Here is a 22,574-nt window from a genome sequence, read left to right on the forward strand (position 1 = left end):
CCGATTCACTAACGTTCACTCGCTAACAATAGTTTCAGATTGCAATAAAATTTCTCAATAACTAATCACAATCACTTTACTGCTATTGCAAAAGAAGCACAGCTTTCGTCTCTAATAGCAGATTGCGGCCATCTTCTTAGCGTGCCAGGGTGACCACCTAATTAATGTCAAATAATAGCGATCTTAATATATAGGCAACCAGTTTTATACAGAAAGATCGATTTTATTTGAGTTTATTAGGTGATAGTAACTCAAACCCTTGATCACATTTACGGGGTTGATATTTTTGTTGCCTTTCTTTTATTTTGTAACCGTTCATTTCACAACCGTTTTTCGGCAAACCTTCTCATTTCAATATTTCACTAACCCCCGGGTGTTATGTGACCTGTTATTTTTGAAGTTGGTACCATTTTTAAGTTATGTCAAAAAATAATACCTTCAAGGTTATAAACAAATAATGTTAAAAGTGACCCCAAATATTAGCACTATGACCAAAATTGCGATGAGAATCCAACAAAAACTTCAAACTCATTTAGAAGCACAACATTTACAAGTGATAAATGAATCTTACATGCACAATGTTCCCAAAGGATCGGAGACTCACTTTAAAGTAGTAGTTGTTTCAAATAAATTTACAAATGTACCATTAATAAAAAGACATAGAGCGATAACTGATGTGCTGAAAGAAGAATTAAACAATGGAGTTCACGCTCTTTCTGTGGAAGCTAGAACACCTGAAGAATGGGAGAAAAGCACAAAAAGTGTACAACCTAGTCCGTCATGTTTAGGAGGATTTGGCAAATAGATTTATTAATTTCGTATTTTTTGTATATATTTATGTAAATTTACAGCGATAGTAAAATAAAAGTATATTTATTATTGGTTTTGTTTTATTTAAAACTGCCTTATACAAAATCAAAAGCAGCTGAAAAGCAGGGTTTCAACCAATATTGTATCCGTATCTAAAATTTGAGTTGTGACTGCCCTTTTAACTAGACACAGTCATATATGTCAAGGTACCTTATTAGCTTTTCAATGGACATCAGTTTTTGATAGTTTTGAAAGAGCATGACGGGCCTGTAGAAAGCCTCTATGTACAATAGTCTCTGATCCACTAACCTAACCCCGAACATACATCAGTTTTATTATAATTTAAAATATACATGTTGTCTTAGAAATTTTATCATTCCGTTGAAATCCACTCGTTTTCCTTGGAACTTATTTATATTGTAAGTACCAAGCTTTTTATAAGATCTGTTTATTATGTGTAATTTTAATTAAATACTTGACATATTATAAACACTATATTTGGGGTGGCGAATCGCGATCATTATCTCAAGACAACTTTATGTTGTTAAAGAAGGTGTAAACTATGACAAAAAGTAAATAAATTTATATCAAATTTTGTTTATTTTTTATTATTTTTAGAAAGTTTATTTGTTAAAACAAAATAAAGTAAATTTTATCGAATTACAAACTTTCCATGTTTAACCAAACACCACCTTTCACTGAAGTGATGAAAGAAGGATTTAACTGTACAGGTAATTGGGTTTTTTCATTAAGACTGACTTTATAATCCCTTAAAATTGTTATTATTCCACATTTAGCTTGAAGTTTGCCGAATCTCATTCCTAAAAAGACATTCCCTAATAATATGTACTCTACATACATTAACTAGCAAAATTAAAAATAGTTATTTATGTAACTAGTGTGTAAAGTAGCCTTTTTTCGACGAATGTGAATGTGATAATCACATGAGTCGAAAAAAGGCCTTTACACACAAATTGCTTACAATATTTTTTCTACTAATGAAAATTTTATCAAATGTGTCCAGTAATTTTTTTTCAAGATAAATAACAAAAGTTTTAGAAATATCTTATAATTTATCCGAGGTAAAGATTTTGGTAAGTTTTTAATTTGATATAACAATTGTAGCCAATAAATAAAATGTACAAATCCAAAGTGTAAACGAAATTATGGCTCTTGTATTAGCGGAAATTACATTACAAACGTTGGTAGTCGTGTGGTATTGGTTTCCATGTTGTAAGATTTGTTGTTGAATATTGTATGTGAATATTTGTAATTTTTTTTGTATTGTCAATGACTGTGTACGATATAATAAATTATTTTCGTTTCATTTCTGTTTAAACGAATTTACCAAAAAATAAACCAAAAGTTGTAATTAAAGTTTCGAACTTAGCATCTTAAAATTAATACCATGGAAACAACAGGAAAAAAATTATAACGTGGTAACGGTAAATAATTGAAGTTTTGAACCAAGTTAGGTTAGAAACAGGAATAATTTTCTATAGCGGACCAACTGCACTATTGTTCCATAATATAATCCTAGCAATATTAATAAGCTATTCTCGGTTTAAATTGTTTTAATTATTTGTTGTACTTTAATTTTGCTTATACACTAATAAAAATATATATATGAAATTCTATTGTGCTATTTTTGTTTACCTATACATAACCTAGGTCCTTCACCAAATGACAAAAACGCAAAATTCGATCTATCTGCAGAATTTTCAGGACTCCATCTATCCGGATCGAATTTTTCCGGGCTGGGATATATTTCCGGATCGTTTTGTAAAGCTTCCACAGCCAGTTTTACTATGGTACCTTTTTCGATTAGTACATCCGAATTTGGGATCTTGTACGTTTTCGTACATATTCTTGGTAAAAGTGGAATCGGAGGGTATTTTCTCAACGTTTCTGAAAAAAAATCGATTCGCCAAAATTCTTTTAACGAATCTCAAGTTTGGAAAGAAAAAAAAATGCCCACAAGAACTTTCTATGATTTAAATTCGATTATATCTTTTCAGATTGTGCTATCAACAAATAAATATTCATCAAATAATAAACATTATAATAAAAATATTTTTAATACAATTTGAGATTATATACCATCTCACCCTGCAAAGCTTGATCCAAATATTGCATTTCTTGTACACCCTCGTAGGTTATATCACCATCATATTTTTTTAAAACTTCAAGTATTTCTTTTCTAAGTTTTTCTTGAATATCCTGATTCATTGCTAACTCTAAAAGAGCGAACGACATTGTTGTGGAAGAAGTTTCAAATCCTGCTAAAAAGAAACTGAAAGAATGAGCTGTTACTTCATTTAAAGTGAGAAAAGAGGTTCCGTGGGTAGATGTTTTCATCGTTTCCTCATCAGTTACGGTTCCTGAAACAATTAAAACGATAAGAATATGCAAATAAAGGTGTGTAAAACTCACCTGTATTTTTCAGTTCGATTAACATCTGTAAAAAATCTTTCCTGTACACATTATTTTTCTCTCTGTATTCGATGGTACTTTTAACAAGATCGAAAAAGAATTTTTCGACATTCTCATCAGTTTGTTTGAAACTGATCGCCTTTAAGAACCATTTCGGTGAGTAATGATGCAGCATCCGTTTAAATTTTCCTGTAATGCTGAAAGCTTTGCTGCACTGCGTTCTGAATTCATTGTTCGGTTCTTTCATACAGTTACACTCAATTCCGAAAGCTACTGATCCTATTATATCCGTAGTAAATCTAGCTAATAATTCTTTTATAAATACTGCTTCGTTTTTCTTCACTTCTTCTTTTAACAATTCCTGAAAGCCCTTAGAACAAGCGGCAAGAGTATGGAACATCATCTTCATCTTCCCTGTAAATTGGTAATACCGCGAACAAAAATTTATTATTAAAATACGAGGTCTGGGTATTAAATAACGAGACTGGTTACGAAAACTGATTTAATTATAAAGTGAGTGCATTTAGGAGTTCTGCCGTTTTTTGCTTTACCGCTTCCATCGACTCAAATCGGGTCCCTTTCAAAGCAGATCTTTTTCTAATCTTTCTAGGTTAGGAGCAGACCCGTTGACGGAAGAGCTTTTGGTCAGGACTCAGATTTTTTTGCACCAACTTCGCACAAACTTTTGTCATGTGTAATTCATTGTGTAAAATATTTCTAACCGTTTCTTTATCGGCGTTTACAGCGTCGGCAATCATTCCGATGCTCATTCGACATTCTGCACGCACAATTTGGTTGATTTTGGTCACTGTTTCCGGAGTTGAAACAGTCACAGGGTGACCTGGGCTCTGGTTATTTTCAGTGCTCTCACGGCTCTCACTAAATCAAAACATGCACTCAAAAACATGCGCAAGAGATAGAGAATTGTCCCCAAATGCCTCTTGCAACAATTAATAGCCCTCAGTCGGAGTTTTTCTTTCAATTTTAACGAGAAATTTGAGATTGATACGCTGTTTTTTTACCCTCCCGTCTAGGGCCCCCTCTAGGCGCTCAGTCTCGTTATTTAATAGTTAGACCCCGTATAGATGTCAGGGACATACGAGGGCTGCTACTTAAGTAAGTAAGAGATATGGCAACACTGATGTGAATATGTCAAATATGACGTTGTCATCATAAAGTTTGACATTTTTAATGGTGTACGTAGCTAAAACGAATTTTTTAGTGGAGACTTATATTGAGATGGATCACGACATTGTTATTTGCTCTAAGAAAAGGTCTTTCCCGTTCCTCTTCCACACAGTCCAGGTCGTTATAATCGTAAATTTAAGTGGAATGGATTATGAAACGTTTTAAGCGCTGGGGTAAATAATAAAAAAAGTAAAAACAGAAAAAATAAAGTGAAAGCTTAAAGAGGTTATGTTATAATTTGTAAGTCATTGAATTTTTTAGTGGAAACTGATTTACGTAATCGTTTTGTGGGACGCCCAAAAGAGTATTTCAGACGTTGTGAACGCTTATTGGAATGCACAATTAAAACGTTCGAAAAATTTTCATGGGCTCAATAGTATTTTTATCTAAAAAAGAAGAACAAAACTAGTTTATTTTATGTCGTAGTTTGGGTTAAACATGGCGGCCACTCTCATGAGGCCGTCATAAAGCCACTGTAAACTACTTATGCTGACAGCTACATCTAGGGGTCGGAAGTAAAATTAAAAAATTCATTCAAGCATGTGTCGTCTGTTTGAAAATAGATGGTTTGTGTCAATATCTTAGCTTGTATCTGAACTGGGGATGGGTAAATGAAAAAAATATATCGATTTTTCCAATTTAAAGACAAATTTGAGATTGATACGCTGTTTTTTATCCCACTCATCTAGGGCGCCCTATATGCGCGCATACTCGTTATTTAATAGCCAGACCTCGTATAGATGTAAAGGACATACGAGGGTTGCTACTTAAGTAAGTAAGAGATATGGCAACACTGATGTGAATATGTCACATCTGAAGTTGTCATCATAAAATTTTACATTTTTATTCGTGAACCTAGTTAGAACGCGAAATTCGTTCAAAATCGGCTGTTGCACCAGAAAACAAAGATGCTGTGCGTAAACCGTGTGCTTGAGGCTTACTTGGGCATTAGTTCCACTAGTTATACATTCCAAATTGCATGAATATTTGAATGCCAAAAATATAGGTTGTCATATAATTTGACAATCGCTCAAAAAGCAGCTTGTGCCGATTGGTGCAAAAAAATGTTGAAAAGTCTCAATCCCCGTGCTTCAAATGATTGTTTTCCAGAATCAGGGAAACCAATCACCGAAAATGATTCATTCTCCATCACGACAATGCAAGTTTTCACACTTAAGTATAAATCAAAACGTTTTTGAACAGTCAAAATATGATTTCTTCTTATTCTCGCAAATCAAAAATAAATCGCAGAGTCAACGTTTTTTTACACCTGAAGAAGCGGAGGATAGGTATTGATCTTAATGGAGAATATTTTGAAAAAAAAATAAAGCCATATCCATTATAAATATTAATTAAAATATTAAGTAGCAACCCTCGTATTATTGAATTAAATTTTAATCTAAAATCTGAAATAATAAAAAAAAAACAATAAATTGTGAAGAAGTTGTATAAATATCCAATAGAATAAAGGTCCTTGAACCTGATAATTTATATTTTCGATGAAGGATAAATTATTAACAAAAAAATAAAAGCAAATACAATATTTAATCACCATAATTAACATTGGGCTCGATTTAAAGTAATTACATGAGGTATATCATGTCATGAGAGATTCTGAACTCAAAATCAAATGAATTCTTAGAATTTCTCTACTTAATAATTTAGTTTTCATTAAAATACTCTATATATTGTAGGTATACACTACCAGTCAAAAGTTTTCGCCCACCGTATAATCCATAAAAAATTTTTTTTTTGGGTCTAAGAGGAAAGTGTTTGTGCGCAGGACAAAGTACAACGGATGTTACATTCATGTGTAATTCCGACTGTAAAACACGGTGGAGCTGATGGAGGCTAGGTGATGGTTTGGGGATGTTTTAGAGGAAGGGCGACTGGAGACCTGGTAAAAATTGACACAGTCGCCCGATCTCAACCCGTTGAGTTGTTGTGGGACAAATTGGAAAGGAAACTTAGAAAGCAGTTTCCTATTTCCACTTCACATTTTAATATCCTAAAAAACGAATGGAACCAAATTTGTCTAAATTGTTACTGAAAATGTAACTGGAATAATAAAAGCAAAATAGACATATTATATAACGCACCTGTTGTAAATGTGGGAGTGAGTTTTGCTCTGTGATTCCTCCATTTCTCCCCTTCCAAAAGAAACAAGCCCCCCGTTAGTGGATCCACTTTTTCATTCACATATAAACCGTGGTCGCTGAAATGACTGAAATCTTTCAGCATGATATTTTTGATTAATTCTAAATCAACCGGCACCAGCACTGGAGACATCATCTCATATAACCCTCCATAGCTCAATCCTCTCTTTTTCAATTCGAGATAAAATTTTTTATAAAAATCGAAATATAATATTTTTCCTTCTTTAACATCCTTCAAACTGCCAGCTGGGAAGACGGGTTCGATCGTGAATACACCTTTATTTTGCCAATATGAGTACCTCCATTTTATGTAAAAATACAAAATTATTGGCAAACTTACAACTAAATATATAAGAAACATTTCACAATTAATTAATTTTGGAAGTAACACTTTTTATTTATTTATACTATTATCCAAATATTACCTTGATACTGTTATCTATTTTATCTTTCTTAAAAAATACATAATTTAATCAGCTCTTTGCAAACAAAGTCTAATTATATAAAAGATTATAAGCAAGGATAAATCGGCCACTCTGTATAAATATTTAACCATACCGTTGAAGCGACATCTATATATTCGTATCAGTACTAGTCGATTGAAGGTTAAAATAAGGACAAAATATCGATATATTAAAGTATCGATATTTTTTCAAAAAATAATCGATGAATACCGTCGATTTTTTATCGAAATTCTATATTTATTTGCGAGTATCAAACTCGAGCGAGTACTCTTGATGTATATACCACTAGTAGAATAAAATTCAGATTACTATCATTTTCTTCTGCTAAAATCATTAATAATATGTAACTAATTTATAAATAGAACTGAAAAAACTAAATGTGTGTTCATATTTTTTGATTGAAAATTAGTTTCTTTCATAATTTTTTAAAGACAGATGAAAATTTTACGTTTCGACATTTCTTTAGCTTCTTCTGCTTTTTCCTACTCCATTTTAGGCAGATTACCTGTTCCTTTTCTTTAAGTCTTCATCAAAATATGATATTGACAATTTTCGTATTCATATTAATCAAAATATCGATATTTTTTGTTCTGTATAAATGGATATTGTTTAAGACGTTTAAATATTTAACTGCTTTCTAAGTTTCCTTTCCAATTTGTCCCACAACAACTCAACGGGTTGAGATCGGGCGACTGTGTCAATTTTTACCAGGTCTCCAGTCGCCCTTCCTCTAAGACATCCCCAAACCATCACCTAGCCTCCAGCAGCTCCACCGTGTTTTACAGTCGGAATTACACATGAATGTGACATCCGTTGTACTTTGTCCTGCGCACAAACACTTTCCTCTTAGACCCAAAAAAGAAATTTTTTATGGATTATACGGTGGGCGAAAACTTTTGACTGGTAGTGTATACCTACAATATATAGAGTATTTTAATGAAAACTAAATTATTAAGTAGAGAAATTCTAAGAATTCATTTGATTTTGAGTTCAGAATCTCTCATGACATGATATACCTCATGTAATTACTTTAAATCGAGCCCAATGTTAATGATGGTGATTAAATATTGTATTTGCTTTTATTTTTTTGTTAATAATTTATCCTTCACCGAAAATATAAATTATCAGGTTCAAGGACCTTTATTCTATTGGATATTTATACAACTTCTTCACAATTTATTGTTTTTTTTTATTATTTCAGATTTTAGATTAAAATTTAATTCAATAATACGAGGGTTGCTACTTAATATTTTAATTAATATTTATAATGGATATGGCTTTATTTTTTTTTCAAAATTTTCTCCATTAAGATCAATACCTATCCTCCGCTTCTTCGGGTGTAAAAAAACGTTGACTCTGCGATTTATTTTTGATTTGCGGGAATAAGAAGAAATCATATTTTGACTGTTCAAAAACGTTTTGATTTATACTTAAGTGTGAAAACTTGCATTTTCGTGATTGGTTTCCCTGATTCTGGAAAACAATCATTTGAAGCACGAGGATTGAGAATTTTCAGCATTTCTTTGCACCAATCGGCACAAGCTGCTTTTTGAGCGATTGTCAAATTATATGACATCCTATCTTTTTGGCATTCAAATATTCACGCAATTATGAATGTACAACTAGTGGAACTAATGCCCAAGTATGCCTCAAGCACACGGTTTACGCACAGCATCTTTGTTTTCTGGTGCAACAGCCGATTTTGAACGAATTTCACGTTCTAACTACGTTCACGAATAAAAATGTCAAACTTTATGATGACAACTTCAAATTTGACATATTCACATCAGTGTTGCCATATCTCTTACTTACTTAGGTAGCAACCCTCGTATATCCTTTACATCTATACGAGGTCTGGCTATTAAATAACGAGTCTGCGCGCATAGAGGGCGCCCTAGATGAGTGGGGTAAAAAGCAGCGTATCAATCTCAAATTTGTCTTTAAATTGAAAAAATCGATATATTTTTTTCATTTACCCATCCCTAGTTCAGATACAAGTTAAGATATTGACACAAACCATCCATTTTCAAACAAACGACACATGCTTGAATGAATTTTTTAATTTTACTTCCGACCCCTAGATGTGTCTGTCAGCATAAGTAGTTTACAGTGGCTTTATGACGATCTCATGAGAGTGGTCGCCATGTTTAATTCAAACTACGACATAAATTAAACTAGTTTTGTTTTTTTTTAGTTAAAAATACTATTGAGCCCATGAAAATTTTTCGAACGTTTTAATGGTGCATTCCAATAAGCGTTCGCAACGTCTGAAATACTCTTTTGGGCGTCCCACAAAGCGATTACGTAAATCAGATTCCACTAAAAAATTCAATGACTTACAAATTATAACATAACCTCTTTAAGCTTTCACTTTATTTTTTCTGTTTTTACGTTTTTTATTATTTACCCCAGCGCTTAAAACGTTTCATAATCCATTCCACTTAAATTTACGATTATAACGCTCTGGAGTGTGTGGAAGGGGAACGGGAAAGACCTTTTCTTAGAGCAAATAACAATGTCGTGATCCATCTCAATATAGGTGGGTAGGTAACCCCAACGGATAACGTCCATAGGAACTTCGTGGAGGCCAACTATGTCACCTTTTCTAGAGACTAATTTGCCAGGAAAAATTTCAGTAGCGCGTGCCAGAGATCTATTGGACGTATGTAAAATTGCTCCGTCTTGCTGGAACCATATTATTTAGTTATAAACATTAAAGTTTTGCAGTTTAGGCACGGATAAGTCGTTTAACATGTGTTCATAACGCTCCGAATCAAAGTAAGAGCCAATATAGCGGTTTCTGAGGTTTGTATTTTGGATTGGTTGCACTCCAATAGCGGCCATTTTGCTTGTTGACGTGTTTATTAAGATGAAAATCAGCTTCATCCGAAAACAAGATGTTGTTGAACGTCGGAAAGCGCTCAATTATCTGGTTTACGAAGTCAAGCTTCTGATCAGCATCCTAAAACTTCAATTCTTGCATCTACTAAATTTCATAAGAGTGCAGTCCTAAATATTTGTGTAAAATCAGAAATGATGATGATCAGTGCATACAGTGTCTACCTTTTCGACCAGATTTTAGTTTAACCAAACTTCTCCACCCGTTTTCGAATCAGTCTAGAGGCGTATCATTTAAATGATGAGCATTGCGAATATTCCAGAATTTTTTACGTGCTAGAGTCGTTGAATTACCGTTTTTGTAAAAGTTACACACGTACAACGTCCGATCCGTTCCCGATAAAATCTCCAAGAGCTGCGTTCACGCAATAAACTATCCAAAGTTGCACTTTCTTTTGAGACACCTTGTATAATAACCATCTGGTAACAAAGTAGGTATTTATCTTGACAGTGAAATTAAATTAATTAAATAAAAACTGTCAAATAAATGGTAATGAGTAATGTCATGATGTAATAAAGATTTTAACTTGTGATATATTTTTAAAAGGTAATTTTTTTAACTTACTATGAATAAAATCTAGTAAAACATTTATGAGATTGTACAACGTTTTTAAATTATCTTATATTAACTTTATTGCAAATGAAACTGCTCTCAATACTTTCTAGTAAATAATCAGGCCTACGAAATGAATTTTTATTATCGCACAAGATGTAAAAACGCATTTTACAAATTTGAGATTCATAAATAAAAATAATCAGAATTAAAGCTTAATTGAAATTATAATTTTTAGATACTTTCTCTTTTGAAAATAAATTTTTAAATATTTAATTATGGAAGGATTTCAAAGTCAAGAGTCTGACCTGCAAATGGTCATCGGTTTAGCAAGACATATGAATGACGGACGTGCTAAAAGGACAAAATCAAAATCTAGTGCGACATATTTGGCTATACAAGAAAGCTACAAAGAAAAACTGGTTGGTTATTATTAATTAGTACCCTCTTTAAAACCCTATTCGTTATTTAATAATTCTAAAATGTTGCTTTATGTTTTAATTAAATTGAAGAATGAATACAATATTTATAAAGTTCAATAATCGCGATTGACATAACCTATTTTTAGAATAAAAGAAAATATGCGTTTAATAAGAAAAAAAGAATTTTGTATACTCTAGTGTTTAAAACTTATTTTTCAAATAAATGTGGAATGTTTTATTGTTAATTTATGAAATAGAAATACTTTTTTTAATTAATGAAAGAAGTTTACTACACGCCATCTATCTTCTAATATCTCAATCACACCTCAATCTTTTATAGTTAACTGCTAACTAATATGGTGAAATATATTTAATCTTTTGGTTTACAATTAAGAGATGGCACTGCAATTATATATATCTCAAATTTATAAACAAGATTACAATTCATTATTATTATTGTACATTACTTAAGACTTTTGCCTAAATGGTGACGTATTATAGTTAACTGCTTTTTGATGTAATACTTCAGATCTATTATTGACTATTATATAGTTATAGTTAACTGCTATACGATTAGTTACCTTCCCATTCACAATTAATAGATGGCGTTGTAAGTGGTCGTGTTTATTAAATATGCTTTAAGGGATACTTATTTTTTTCAGCAAAAATATAAAGATTCAAGAATGCTAAGATATCAAGAAATGCAACTACCTCACAGGCAGGTATGCGACATGATCGCTATGTACCTCGGCCTTGAACCCAATGAAGTATTAGAATTTGTAATTGATCACGCTAGACAAGTAGACTTTTTAAATAGTTTTCTCACCAAAGGTGGCATTAAATGTATTCTCTACTATTATCAAAAGGGCACAATATATGATATGAACAATTATTTTTTAAGTAAGTTATCAATAAAAATAGACAGATACATGAATAGTACGATACGTCGATATGTAACCGCCATTTTTTATCCATTTATCAATTTTGTAAACAAATTAAAAGTCATTCATTTTTGCTAGAAATAATAAAGCTAAATTAGCTTCAGTTAACTTTTTTTTTTAAAATTTATAATGCTTAACACAGAAATGACAAGAATATTTAACAGTGAGGAATAGACGAAATCGTTATCGATATAATTCGATGCCGAATCGATTATTGTGAACTTGAAACAAAGCTAATATCTCGATACTTTTTAGAAAGTGGTCGAGGAACGCCACCTGCAGGTGTTAGCTCTATAGATTTCTATCGCTTGTTCGTAACAGATGGCGAATTTGTAGGCGCCAAAGGAAAAGTATTTGCCGTATATAAAATAAAAGATATCAATATTGATTTAAAAAATATATATGATGTGAGTATTCTAATAAATAGGATAAGATAGAGCGCAAATTGGACGTCATTTTTATTAATTTCATAGTTTTTTTTTATTTATAGGAAGTATTTTACGTTCAATTTGATACGAATTTTGGAGAGATTAGTTTTGCCGCATTGGCATATGACATATTGGCGGAATTGATAAAACCGTTATTGTTATTGTGGAAAGATTGGGGTGATTTACCTAAAACTGAAATAGGTCGAATGCAGAAACTTAATTTTAATGGCGATTTCGAGGCTTTCATCACGTACCTCGATAGTAAGTATTCTGATTCAGAGGAACAGGGAGAGGGAGAGAGACGATAACGAAACTGAGAATGAGAAAGCTGTTGAATATTCGATACAAATATCGAATTTTTGAATAATTTTAGGGATAAAAGAAGATTTGAGTGGAATCGTAACTTTCAATTATGATCCCGAAGTGTTGGAATCGATCGATTGTGAAGAAAAACGGGAGAAGGCGTATTTCGATAAACAGCTTATCGCCCAAACGGAACTTACGGTCAGAATTTGGTCGAAGTTGATAGAAAAAGTGAGATAACAAAACGGAACATTGTCGATTTTTGGAACGTGAAATTTTTAATTGAAATTTTTAGTGCCTCGTTCAGTTTAGACAATTAAGAAGAGAAAACGAATTTGTTGGTCCCGTTGTTGAAATCGAGTACTGGAGAAGGCAATTGACGCGATTTACTTCCGTGACGGAATTTTTGGAAACCGAAGAGTGTCAAACTTTTATAGAGTTTATTGAATTCATCAACAACGTACAAGTGCTGAAGGTGAGAAGATTCATACACAGAAATGTCATTTTTTTTCTTACCTTTTAGATATACGGAGCATTATTTCAACAGAGTTGTCATTTTCAATAGGTTATATTTCCTCTAAACGCATCGACAAAATTATCTTGTCCGAAAATTCCGTATCTGTTCGGTTTAGTTTTAGTTTCCGATGTTGTAAAATCCATTTATCGATATCCCAGATGTCGGAAATGTGTATTTCGGGTTTTACCAATAATTGAATTGGTTTTTTTGGCTGGATGTATGATTTACTCGTTAAGGTTTTACTTTGGAGGAAGCTTAATTTTAGAAGATGGTGGCTTTAGAAGCGTCGAAACACAGACAGCAAGAAAAAAGTCAAATATAATTGTTGTTCACGTTTTCGTTCATTCGACTTTTATTTATATTCGAATTGTGAGCTGTCTCTTGATTTTTTTAAGCAGACCGACGATCGGAATCGTTTTTTGATTAGGTTAGGTTTACTTTAGTTTCGTTTGGGTCGAATGTACATCTATTTTAGCTTCGATAAGGTTCGTTTTATTTTTGAGCTTCGATTAGATTAGTTATACTTTAGCTTCGTTTAGATTAAGTTTACTTTAGCGTCTGTTAAATAATGTATACTTTAGCTTCGTCTACGTGAGGTTTACTTTAGCTTCGTTTAGATTATTTTTACTTTACCTTCGATTAGGTTAAGTTTACTTTAGCTTCGATTAGATTAGTTTTACTTTAGCTTCGTTTAGATTTAGTTTACTTTAGCTTCGTTTATATTATTTTTACTTTAGCTCCGACTACGTGAGGTTTACTTTAGTTTCGTTTATATTATTTTTACTTTACCTTCGATTAGGTTAAGTTTACTTTAGCTTCGATTAAGTTTACTTTAGCTCTGATTAGGTTAGTTTTACTTTAGCTTCGTTTAGATTTAGTTCACTTTAGCTTCGGTTAAATAATGTATACTTTAGCTTCGACTACGTGAGGTTTACTTTAGTTTCGTTTAGATTATTTTTACTTTACCTTCGATTAGGTTAAGTTTACTTTAGCTTCGATTAGATTAGTTTTACTTTAGCTTCGTTTAGATTTAGTTTACTTTAGCTTCGTTTATATTATTTTTACTTTAGCTCCGACTACGTGAGGTTTACTTTAGTTTAGTTTATATGATTTTTACTTTACCTTCGATTAGGTTAAGTTTACTTTAGCTTCGATTAAGTTTACTTTAGCTCTGATTAGGTTAGTTTTACTTTAGCTTCGTTTAGATTTACTTTAGCTTCGTTAAATAATGTATACCTTAGCTCCGACTACGTGAGGTTTACTTTAGTTTCGTTTAGATTATTCTTACTTTACCTTCGATTAGGTTAAGTTTACTTTAGCTTCGATTAGATTAGTTTTACTTTAGCTTCGTTTTAGATTAAGTTTACTTTAGCTTCGACTACGTGAGGTTTACTTTAGTTTCGTTTAGGTTAGTTTTACTTTAGCTTCATATAGATTAGTTTTACTTTACCTTCGATTAGGTTAAGTTTACTTTAGCTTCGATTAAGTTTACTTTAGCTCTGATTAGGTTAGTTTTACTTTAGCTTTATCCTTTTATCTTCGATTAGGTTAGTTCAACTTTAGCTTCGTTTAGGTTGAGTTTACTTTATGTTTGATTAAATTATGTATATTTTAGCTTCGATTAGGTTAGTTTCTACTTTAGCTTCGATTAGGTCAGTTTTACTGTAGCTTCGATTTGGTTATTTTTAATTTAGATTCGATAAGATCAGCTATTTATCCATGAATTTTCATGCTTTAAGATTAATTTCGTTTTCAATACGAATCTAGTGAAGTTGTACCCACGAACGTACTTGTTTTCGCAGATTTGGAGAAAACACGTAGCGGCTGTATACGAAACCCGAAACGAAGGTTCGGATAACGTAAAATACCTTTATTCGATGGAAAAATATTGGGAGCCTCTATATAGATTAGATCCGGATGATTTACAACAATACATACCGCCGCTTCTGAACGCCATCAGAATGGTATTTACTACATCAAAATTTTATAACAGCACCGGAAATGTCACCGCGATTCTAGTGAAAATATCCAATCAGTTGATCAAAAGGTGTCGGCTTTATTTGAATTGCAACGAAACGAAAACGGTGTGGAACCAACCGAAGGAAGTGGTTTTGAATAAAATTAAGGTAAGTGCGGTTCCGGGAGGCGGTTAGGGTCGATACGATATTTAACTAGGTCAAAAATAACTGTGGATACAGAATACAGGATCTGTAGTTGCTGGATGGACCTTTGTGGTCGTTTATGATTCTCCAGTTGATAATAACATCCAGAAGGTATCATCAGTTTGAGGATGACATACTGCGGATCAAGAGTTACTGAAGTAGGCTTCGAGCGAGTGCAAAAGTTGTTCACCAGAAGTTTAAAAGACCATGGTTTATGACCGAACTTCGCTAATTAAAACGATCTTCTACCTCAGTAGATATGTGACAATCATGAGTTGCGAAATTGGCTCTTGAGATAAAATGGTCGACTGTTTACAGTGTACAACAGTATTTCTTTGCCAGAAGTGTTCGAAAAATCAGGGAAACATCATTCTCCACGAAGACAATGCGAGCAGTCACGCATCAGTCCAAATAAAAACGTTTTTGATCAGTCAAAATATCGAATTGACGCGTCATCTGCCTTAAAGTCTTTATTTGGCACCCAATGATTTCTGAATTGCGAGGTCAACGTTTTTCTACACCTGAAGGAACTGTTGATTCGTGTTTTGGAAGTACTTCAATCCTCCGAACCCTTTTTATCTATTCTGTCTGTTTTTACATGTTTATTACTGTTTTTCTTCTGATTTAATCGTCAATTTAGATTTTATGACGTTATAGATCTGCTTGGATTTATATTTGCGATATTTCCAATGTTTCAAACACACCGAAAAAGTAATGGAAGAGAACAATGAAAAACCATTCGAATGTTCGGAAATGTACATTTTCGGAAAATTCGAGTCTTTCAAAAAACGTATGGAACAAATTGTGTTCGTATTGAAAACAACTATCAAATATTCAATTTTGCAAAGTAGCACCATCGAAGGTATCAATGAATTTGCAAATAGGTGAGAACGACTAATCATTAATTAACAAAGGATTTTTTTTTTCTCAAACTATGTGATAATAATTGTAGCTCCTTTTTAATTTATTAACTAAAGTTTTAACGAGTCAAAACAATGATATTTAACTTTGAGACCCTGTATCTCAGAAACCCGATGGGTTAAAAACTTGAGAATAGGTGAATTTGTAGAGAGGACTTTTATCAATCTAATGATTGTATTCTTGATGCACTTTCATTAAGTATTCGAGAGATAAATCCAAATATATAAAACTATGAAATATTTAGTAATTTTCATTGGGTCAAAAAAATGATAGTTAACTTTGAGCCCCTGTATCTTAGAAATCTGATAAGTTAAAAACTTGAGAATAGGTGAATATCTAGAGTGGACTTTTCTCAATCTAATGATTGTATTCTTGATGCACTTTTATCAAGTATTCGAGAGATAAATTCTAAGATATAACAACATGAAATATTTAGTAATTTTCATTGAGTAAAAAAATTATATTTAACTTTGAGTTCCTGTATCTCAGAAACCCGATGGGTTAAAAACTTGAGAATAAGTGAATATCTAGAGTGGACTTTTCTCAATCTAATGATTGTATTCTTGATGCACTTTATCAAGTATTCGAGAGATAAATTCTAAGATATAACAACATGAAATATTTAGTAATTTTCATTGAGTAAAAAAATTATATTTAACTTTGAGTTCCTGTATCTCAGAAACCCGATGGGTTAAAAACTTGAGAATAGGTGAATTTGTAGAGTGGACTTTTCTCAATCTAATGATTGTATTCTTGATGCACTTTTATCAAGTATACGAGAGATAAATTCTAAGATATAACAACATGAAATATTTAGTCATTTTCATTGAGTAAAAAAATGATACTCAACTTTGCGTCCCTGTATCTCAGAAACCCGATGGGTTAAAAACTTGAGAATAGGTGAATATGTAGAGTGGACTTTTCTCAATCTAATGATTGTATTCTTGATGCACTTTATCAAGTATTCGAGAGATAAATTCTAAGATATAACAACATGAAATATTTAGTCATTTTCATTGAGTAAAAAAATGATACTTAACTTTGAGTCCCTGTATCTCAGAAATCCGATAGGTTACAAACTTGAGAATAGGTGAATATGTAGAGTGGACTTTTCTCAATCTAATGATTGTATTCTTGATGCACTTTTATCAAGTATTCGAGAGATAAATTCTAAGATATAACAACATGAAATATTTAGTCATTTTCATTGAGTAAAAAAATGATACTTAACTTTGCGTCTCTGTATCTCAGAAACCCGATGGGTTAAAAACTTGAGAATAGGTGAATATGTAGAGTGGACTTTTCTCAATCTAATGATTGTATTCTTGATGCACTTTATCAAGTATTCGAGAGATAAATTCTAAGATATAACAACATGAAATATTTAGTCATTTTCATTGAGTAAAAAAATGATACTTAACTTTGAGTCCCTGTATCTCAGAAATCCGATAGGTTACAAACTTGAGAATAGGTGAATATGTAGAGTGGACTTTTCTCAATCTAATGATCGTACTCTTGATGCACTTTTATCAAGTATTCGAGAGATAAATTCTAAGATATAACAACATGAAATATTTAGTCATATTGAGTAAAAAAATGATACTTAACTTTGAGCCCCTGTATCTTAGAAATCTGATAAGCTGAAAAATTGAGAATAGGTGAATTTGTAGAGTGGATTTTTCTCAATCGAATGATTTTTTTCATGAGGCACTTTCATCAAGTATTCGAGAGATAAATCCAAAGATATAAAACCATGAAATATTTAGTAATTTTCATTGAGTCAAAAAAATAATAATTTGATTCGAGCCCCTGTATTTTGAAAAGCGAGTTTAGCAAAAAATTGACAATTTGATTGGTTGTAGAGTGAGCTTTTTCAAGTTTAAGAGATATAATCAAAGTTAGAGTACCAAGACGTAATCTGGTCAAAAAATGATATCTCAGCACTATATATTTAAAACAAATTAATTATTGAGACTGTGGATGCTTGTGAAGTAACTATTTCTCAATTTATGGTCTTATTTTATTTATTATAGACAGTTAGGTATAACTAAAGTTTTAGTATTGTGATTTATCTTATTATTTTTGATAAGTCGAAAAAAAGAAGTTTAGTTTGAGGTCCTTTATTTTAGAAACTAATAGAAGATGTAATTTGAAAATAAAAGTGCTTTCTCAATTAATCGATTCTAAATATGAAGTTCAAGAGATACAACCATGAGAAATTTGATTATTTTCAAATTTGATATCAATAAAATAATTACTTTAGGAGCTTTATTACTAAGGTATCTAAAGATATGATAAAATTTATAGTACCGTGATCTGATAGTTTTCCTTTTGGATTATGAGTTTTTTTTTAATTTTCATTCGTAGATTTATAGATTTTCATCGGAAAATATCAACTCAAAAATACGATGCGCTCAATCATCGCCTACCGTATTTCGAAAACGATTATAAAGAATTCAGACAGAACGTTGTCGATACAGAATGGGACATGGAAGAATTCGTCGGAGCTTCTTTAGCTAAAATGACTGACGTCGATAATGTCCTCAGATTATTAAGCAGGTACTGATCCTGAGCTCTTTTATCACCAGGGGTAGATTTATATTTAAACATTCGTAGATTCGAGAAATTAAATTTGGAGTGTCTACATTTGGAGGAACGTTATTTGGAAGCGATGGTGATGTTTCATTCGGAATTGGAAGTACTTAGAGACAGATACAACGAGGAGAGACAGACGCCACAGCTACCGAGAAATATGCCGCCAGTTACTGGTAGGATTATGTGGATCAGGCAATTTTATAGCAGAATCGAAGAGCCTATGAATATATTTAGGACCAAAGAGAGAGTGAGTTACATTGAGTTTATAAGACTAGTTTTTGTGAGTTTTTTCAAGATTAAATTTTTATTTTATCATTCTTAAATGTGTTGGTATGATTATAAAGACGAGCAATGATTGAAAAGTGGAAAAAAAAATGTTTCTTTCCGCACGTTATAGATACTATATTGTTTCCTCGTTCCTGTGCGTACATTTTCGAAACGTTCGGTTCCTTTTGATACACTTTGGGGTGGTTTTTATTTCAAGAATTAAAGATATAGGAATAATTTGATATTTCAGGTAATGCGTCACAGGAAAGTCCAAAAATGCATCCAATTGTTCAACGCCATGTCGATGGTGTTCGTTCATTATGAAAATATTTACCATAAGGCGTGGTTTACTTTTGCCGGACAAGTTCGTAACTGTTTGTTGGTTCCTATTTTGACGAAACATCCCAAAACTAAAAGATATCAAGTCAATTTCGATAATTATATCATTGAAGTTATTAGAGAAACGGAATATACTTACAAACTTGGATTACGTAAGTTATTTTCGGTATAATTGGAAAATATTTATTTATTTATTTTAAGAAAACGGACAAAGGTTCTAAAGTTCAATTCTCAATGTGAAAAAACTATAAAAATAACAATAATGAATGAAATAACAACTTTATTGCATTTTTGCTAAATGAAATTTTGAAATCTCTCATTTTTTTAACTATTTTGGAAGCTTCTATCAATTTGGAAAAATATATGGACATCTGCAAAGAAGAAGTTGAGAAATTTTCAAAATGTGAAGTTTCTTGTTGATACCTTTATTTTTATAATATTTCTAGCGAATTTATTGTTGAAAAATGAGGATTTATGATTTTGTCGATTATATAAATATATATAGTGCCATAGTAACAGAAAGGAAGTTGAAAATTTTTCAAATTTGAAGAGTTTTGTCTTTTTATATTACCTGTATTTTTTTTACTAAAGTTATTGTTGAAATATGAAAATTTATCATTTTAGAAACCAATTTTATCAATTTTATTTATTTGGAAATATATGTAATATTACAGCAGCACAACGAAGGTGGTGAAATTTTCAAAATTGGTAATTTTTGGTTTTTACTACTCCTTTTATAGCATTTCGCGACTTTTATAAATAGTCTAGTCATTATAGGGGGTTGATCTCGGAAAATCGACATACTCAGTATATTATCACGTCGAAAATTGTATTTTGGCATCCTAAAACTATTCTCAACATTCACATATAATTGGATTGTCGCAAGTTTTTAAGTCGAAGGTCACAAAAATCGAGTATTTTTACATTATTTGCAAATAACTAGTTTTCTATGGGATATACGCTATTTGTATCCCTTATCAATATTGTAGACCATTAAATTTTCTACAACTTTTATATTTAACATTTTCTTATACCTTGAACTGTCAAAGAATTGTGTGATGTCAACTGGTAGTCTTGATCAAAAACTAGCAGCATACCAGCAAAGGGGAAGTTGATGAATTTTCAAAATTTCAAAATGTTTTTGGTTTTTACTATGTCCTATATCGTTTCTGTAGTAAATGTATTGGATATTTTGTTGTTGTACAACAGTTCAAACTCTTTAATCTTTTTAACTGTGCTATTTATTGTGAAGTTACAATAAGTGTTCAAAATGAGTACCATTCACTTCCATACAATGGTATAATCTATTTTGAAATGCCTCTCTGACATTGCTTAATACGGCTGGATTTAATTGTCGACATTCATTTTCTATCCTCTCTCGTAAATCATCCAGAGATTCTGGTTGGGTAGCATAAACTTTTGTTTTTAAATACCCCCATAAAAAGAAGTCTAGGGGTGTTAAATCCGGTGACCTAGGTGGCCACTCCATCATCTGCCCCCTTCTACCTATCCAACGAGCGGGGAATGTTTCGTTTAAAAATTGTCGGACAGGCATAGCATAGTGTGGGGGAGCTCCGTCTTGTTGAAATACCAGTAAATCTTCGGAAAGGTTATCAACATTTTCTATTATTGTTGTAATACGTGGGTCAACCCCTTCCCTGAGTAACTCAAGATATGATTCACCATTTAAATTTCCGTTGATGAAGAAAGGTCCGACAATGTGGTCACCTAGGATACCACACCAAACGTTTAACTTTTGGGGATGTTGTGTATGGAATTCACGCATAATATGTGGATCACTTTCAGCCCAATATCTACAATTATGCCTATTTACTAAGCCATTTAATGACCATGAGCATTCATCTGAAAAGAAAATATTGTTTAACAATTGTGGATTGTTATTGATAATTTGCGTCATTGATTCGCAAAACTCTAGACGACGATCAAAATCATCTTCATTCAACTCGTGCACCAACTTAACTTTGTATGGGTGGTACTTGAATTTATGTAGAACTCGGAAAACTGTAGAAGATGAAACACCGATCGCTCTACTTATTGTTGACAACGATTGGGGCTGTTGAGCCTCTAAGCTGACTTGCCCTAAAATTGCCACTTGGATTGCTTCGTTATTTACGAGTCCCTCTCGCTTATGCACTTTATAGCAAACAGACCCTGTTGTGGTAAATTTCTCCATCAGTTGAATTACATACTTATGAGTTGCATGTCTTCCGTCATGTAATTCGTTAAATATTCTAGCAGCAGCTCTTGCACAATTATTATTTTGGTAGTATAAACCTACAATTTCAATTCTTTCTTGCAAAGAGTAAACCATTTCGGAGAAACAAAATAAATAATGTATCAAATTACACTATTAATAGTGACTACAAATTCTAGTTGACAATGTCAAACTTTAATAAAAAGTAGAGTTTTTTGTTGTTTGGATTTTTTAAGTAGAATAAATAGCACAGTTAAAAAGATTAAAGAGTTTGAACTGTTGTACAACCCATTTTAGTACAGGCAAATAAGGTGAAAGTAAATAATAAGTAAAATTTGTGCTCTTAAAAGAAAAATTGTTTATCTCATAAACCAACCACTTTAACCTACAAGTATTATACATCAGCTCAAAGAGAAGTATCCAAATTTTACATAAAAAATATGAAAAGTAATTTAAAAAAATAAAGGGGATGCTGCTAGGGGTGAGGGGGTGGCTTTTCCAGTAAATTTAAATAAGCCATAATGCTTGCCCCTTCCAACATAAATTGACGTGTTTTTGGATTTTTTCAAAATACCAGTATTACAAAAGTTATTAAAGGTCGATACTTTTATCTGAAAAGCACTGTATAATATATAAATAATTAAAAATTATTTTTTTACGAGAATACTTATAAATACATGAAAAAGATTTCTGTTCGGTTGCTTTTAGCAAGGTTAGACGTATTTGAATTTATGTTGAAAAATGTTTCTTATTATACAGGGTATGTATAAAAAGTGATCAAAGTTTAACTTCACAAATATCAAATTTCTTTATTTTTTTAAATAGAACCACCCGGTTTTTCTATTTGAATGCATTCAAGGGTAAAAAATAAGGCAAATTCACAACTCATTTTGTTACATTTATTGCTTTATTATGAAATTTCATCATTATATTAACCATTTCAGAGAAATTTAACATTCCAA

At 31.8% G+C, this 22,574-nt stretch overlaps 3 protein-coding genes across 3 annotated transcripts in view; 2 read left to right on the forward strand and 1 right to left on the reverse strand.

Annotated features, from left to right (window-relative positions):
• The first annotated feature begins 431 nt into the window (after positions 1 to 431).
• Positions 432 to 879, forward strand: LOC130446601 (DNA-binding transcriptional regulator BolA). Its single transcript, XM_056782964.1, has one exon. It carries the CDS (start codon positions 458 to 460, stop codon positions 803 to 805), a length of 348 nt encoding a protein of 115 aa, XP_056638942.1. The 5' UTR covers positions 432 to 457; the 3' UTR covers positions 806 to 879.
• A 512-nt stretch (positions 880 to 1,391) lies between these two features.
• Positions 1,392 to 7,000, reverse strand: LOC130446310 (probable cytochrome P450 6a13). Its single transcript, XM_056782485.1, has 5 exons — positions 6,531 to 7,000; positions 3,244 to 3,657; positions 2,919 to 3,191; positions 2,467 to 2,718; positions 1,392 to 1,631 (listed from the first exon to the last, which is right to left on the reverse strand). The coding sequence occupies exons 1-5, from the start codon at positions 6,946 to 6,948 to the stop codon at positions 1,471 to 1,473; spliced, it is 1,518 nt and encodes a 505-aa protein (XP_056638463.1). The 5' UTR covers positions 6,949 to 7,000; the 3' UTR covers positions 1,392 to 1,470.
• Positions 7,001 to 10,780: 3,780 nt separating this feature from the next.
• LOC130447104 (dynein axonemal heavy chain 8) overlaps positions 10,781 to 22,574 on the forward strand; it is an 85,952-nt gene continuing 74,158 nt past the window's right edge. Inside the window, 11 exon segments of the mRNA XM_056783761.1 lie at positions 10,781 to 10,924; positions 11,587 to 11,824; positions 12,121 to 12,215; positions 12,356 to 12,554; positions 12,667 to 12,827; positions 12,892 to 13,071; positions 14,916 to 15,239; positions 15,933 to 16,159; positions 18,564 to 18,755; positions 18,813 to 19,038; positions 19,309 to 19,549. Coding sequence (XP_056639739.1) covers positions 10,781 to 10,924; positions 11,587 to 11,824; positions 12,121 to 12,215; positions 12,356 to 12,554; positions 12,667 to 12,827; positions 12,892 to 13,071; positions 14,916 to 15,239; positions 15,933 to 16,159; positions 18,564 to 18,755; positions 18,813 to 19,038; positions 19,309 to 19,549 — 2,227 coding nt within the window.

The sequence above is a fragment of the Diorhabda sublineata genome, chromosome 7 (assembly GCF_026230105.1).
Source record: "Diorhabda sublineata isolate icDioSubl1.1 chromosome 7, icDioSubl1.1, whole genome shotgun sequence".
NCBI lineage: Eukaryota > Metazoa > Arthropoda > Insecta > Coleoptera > Chrysomelidae > Diorhabda > Diorhabda sublineata.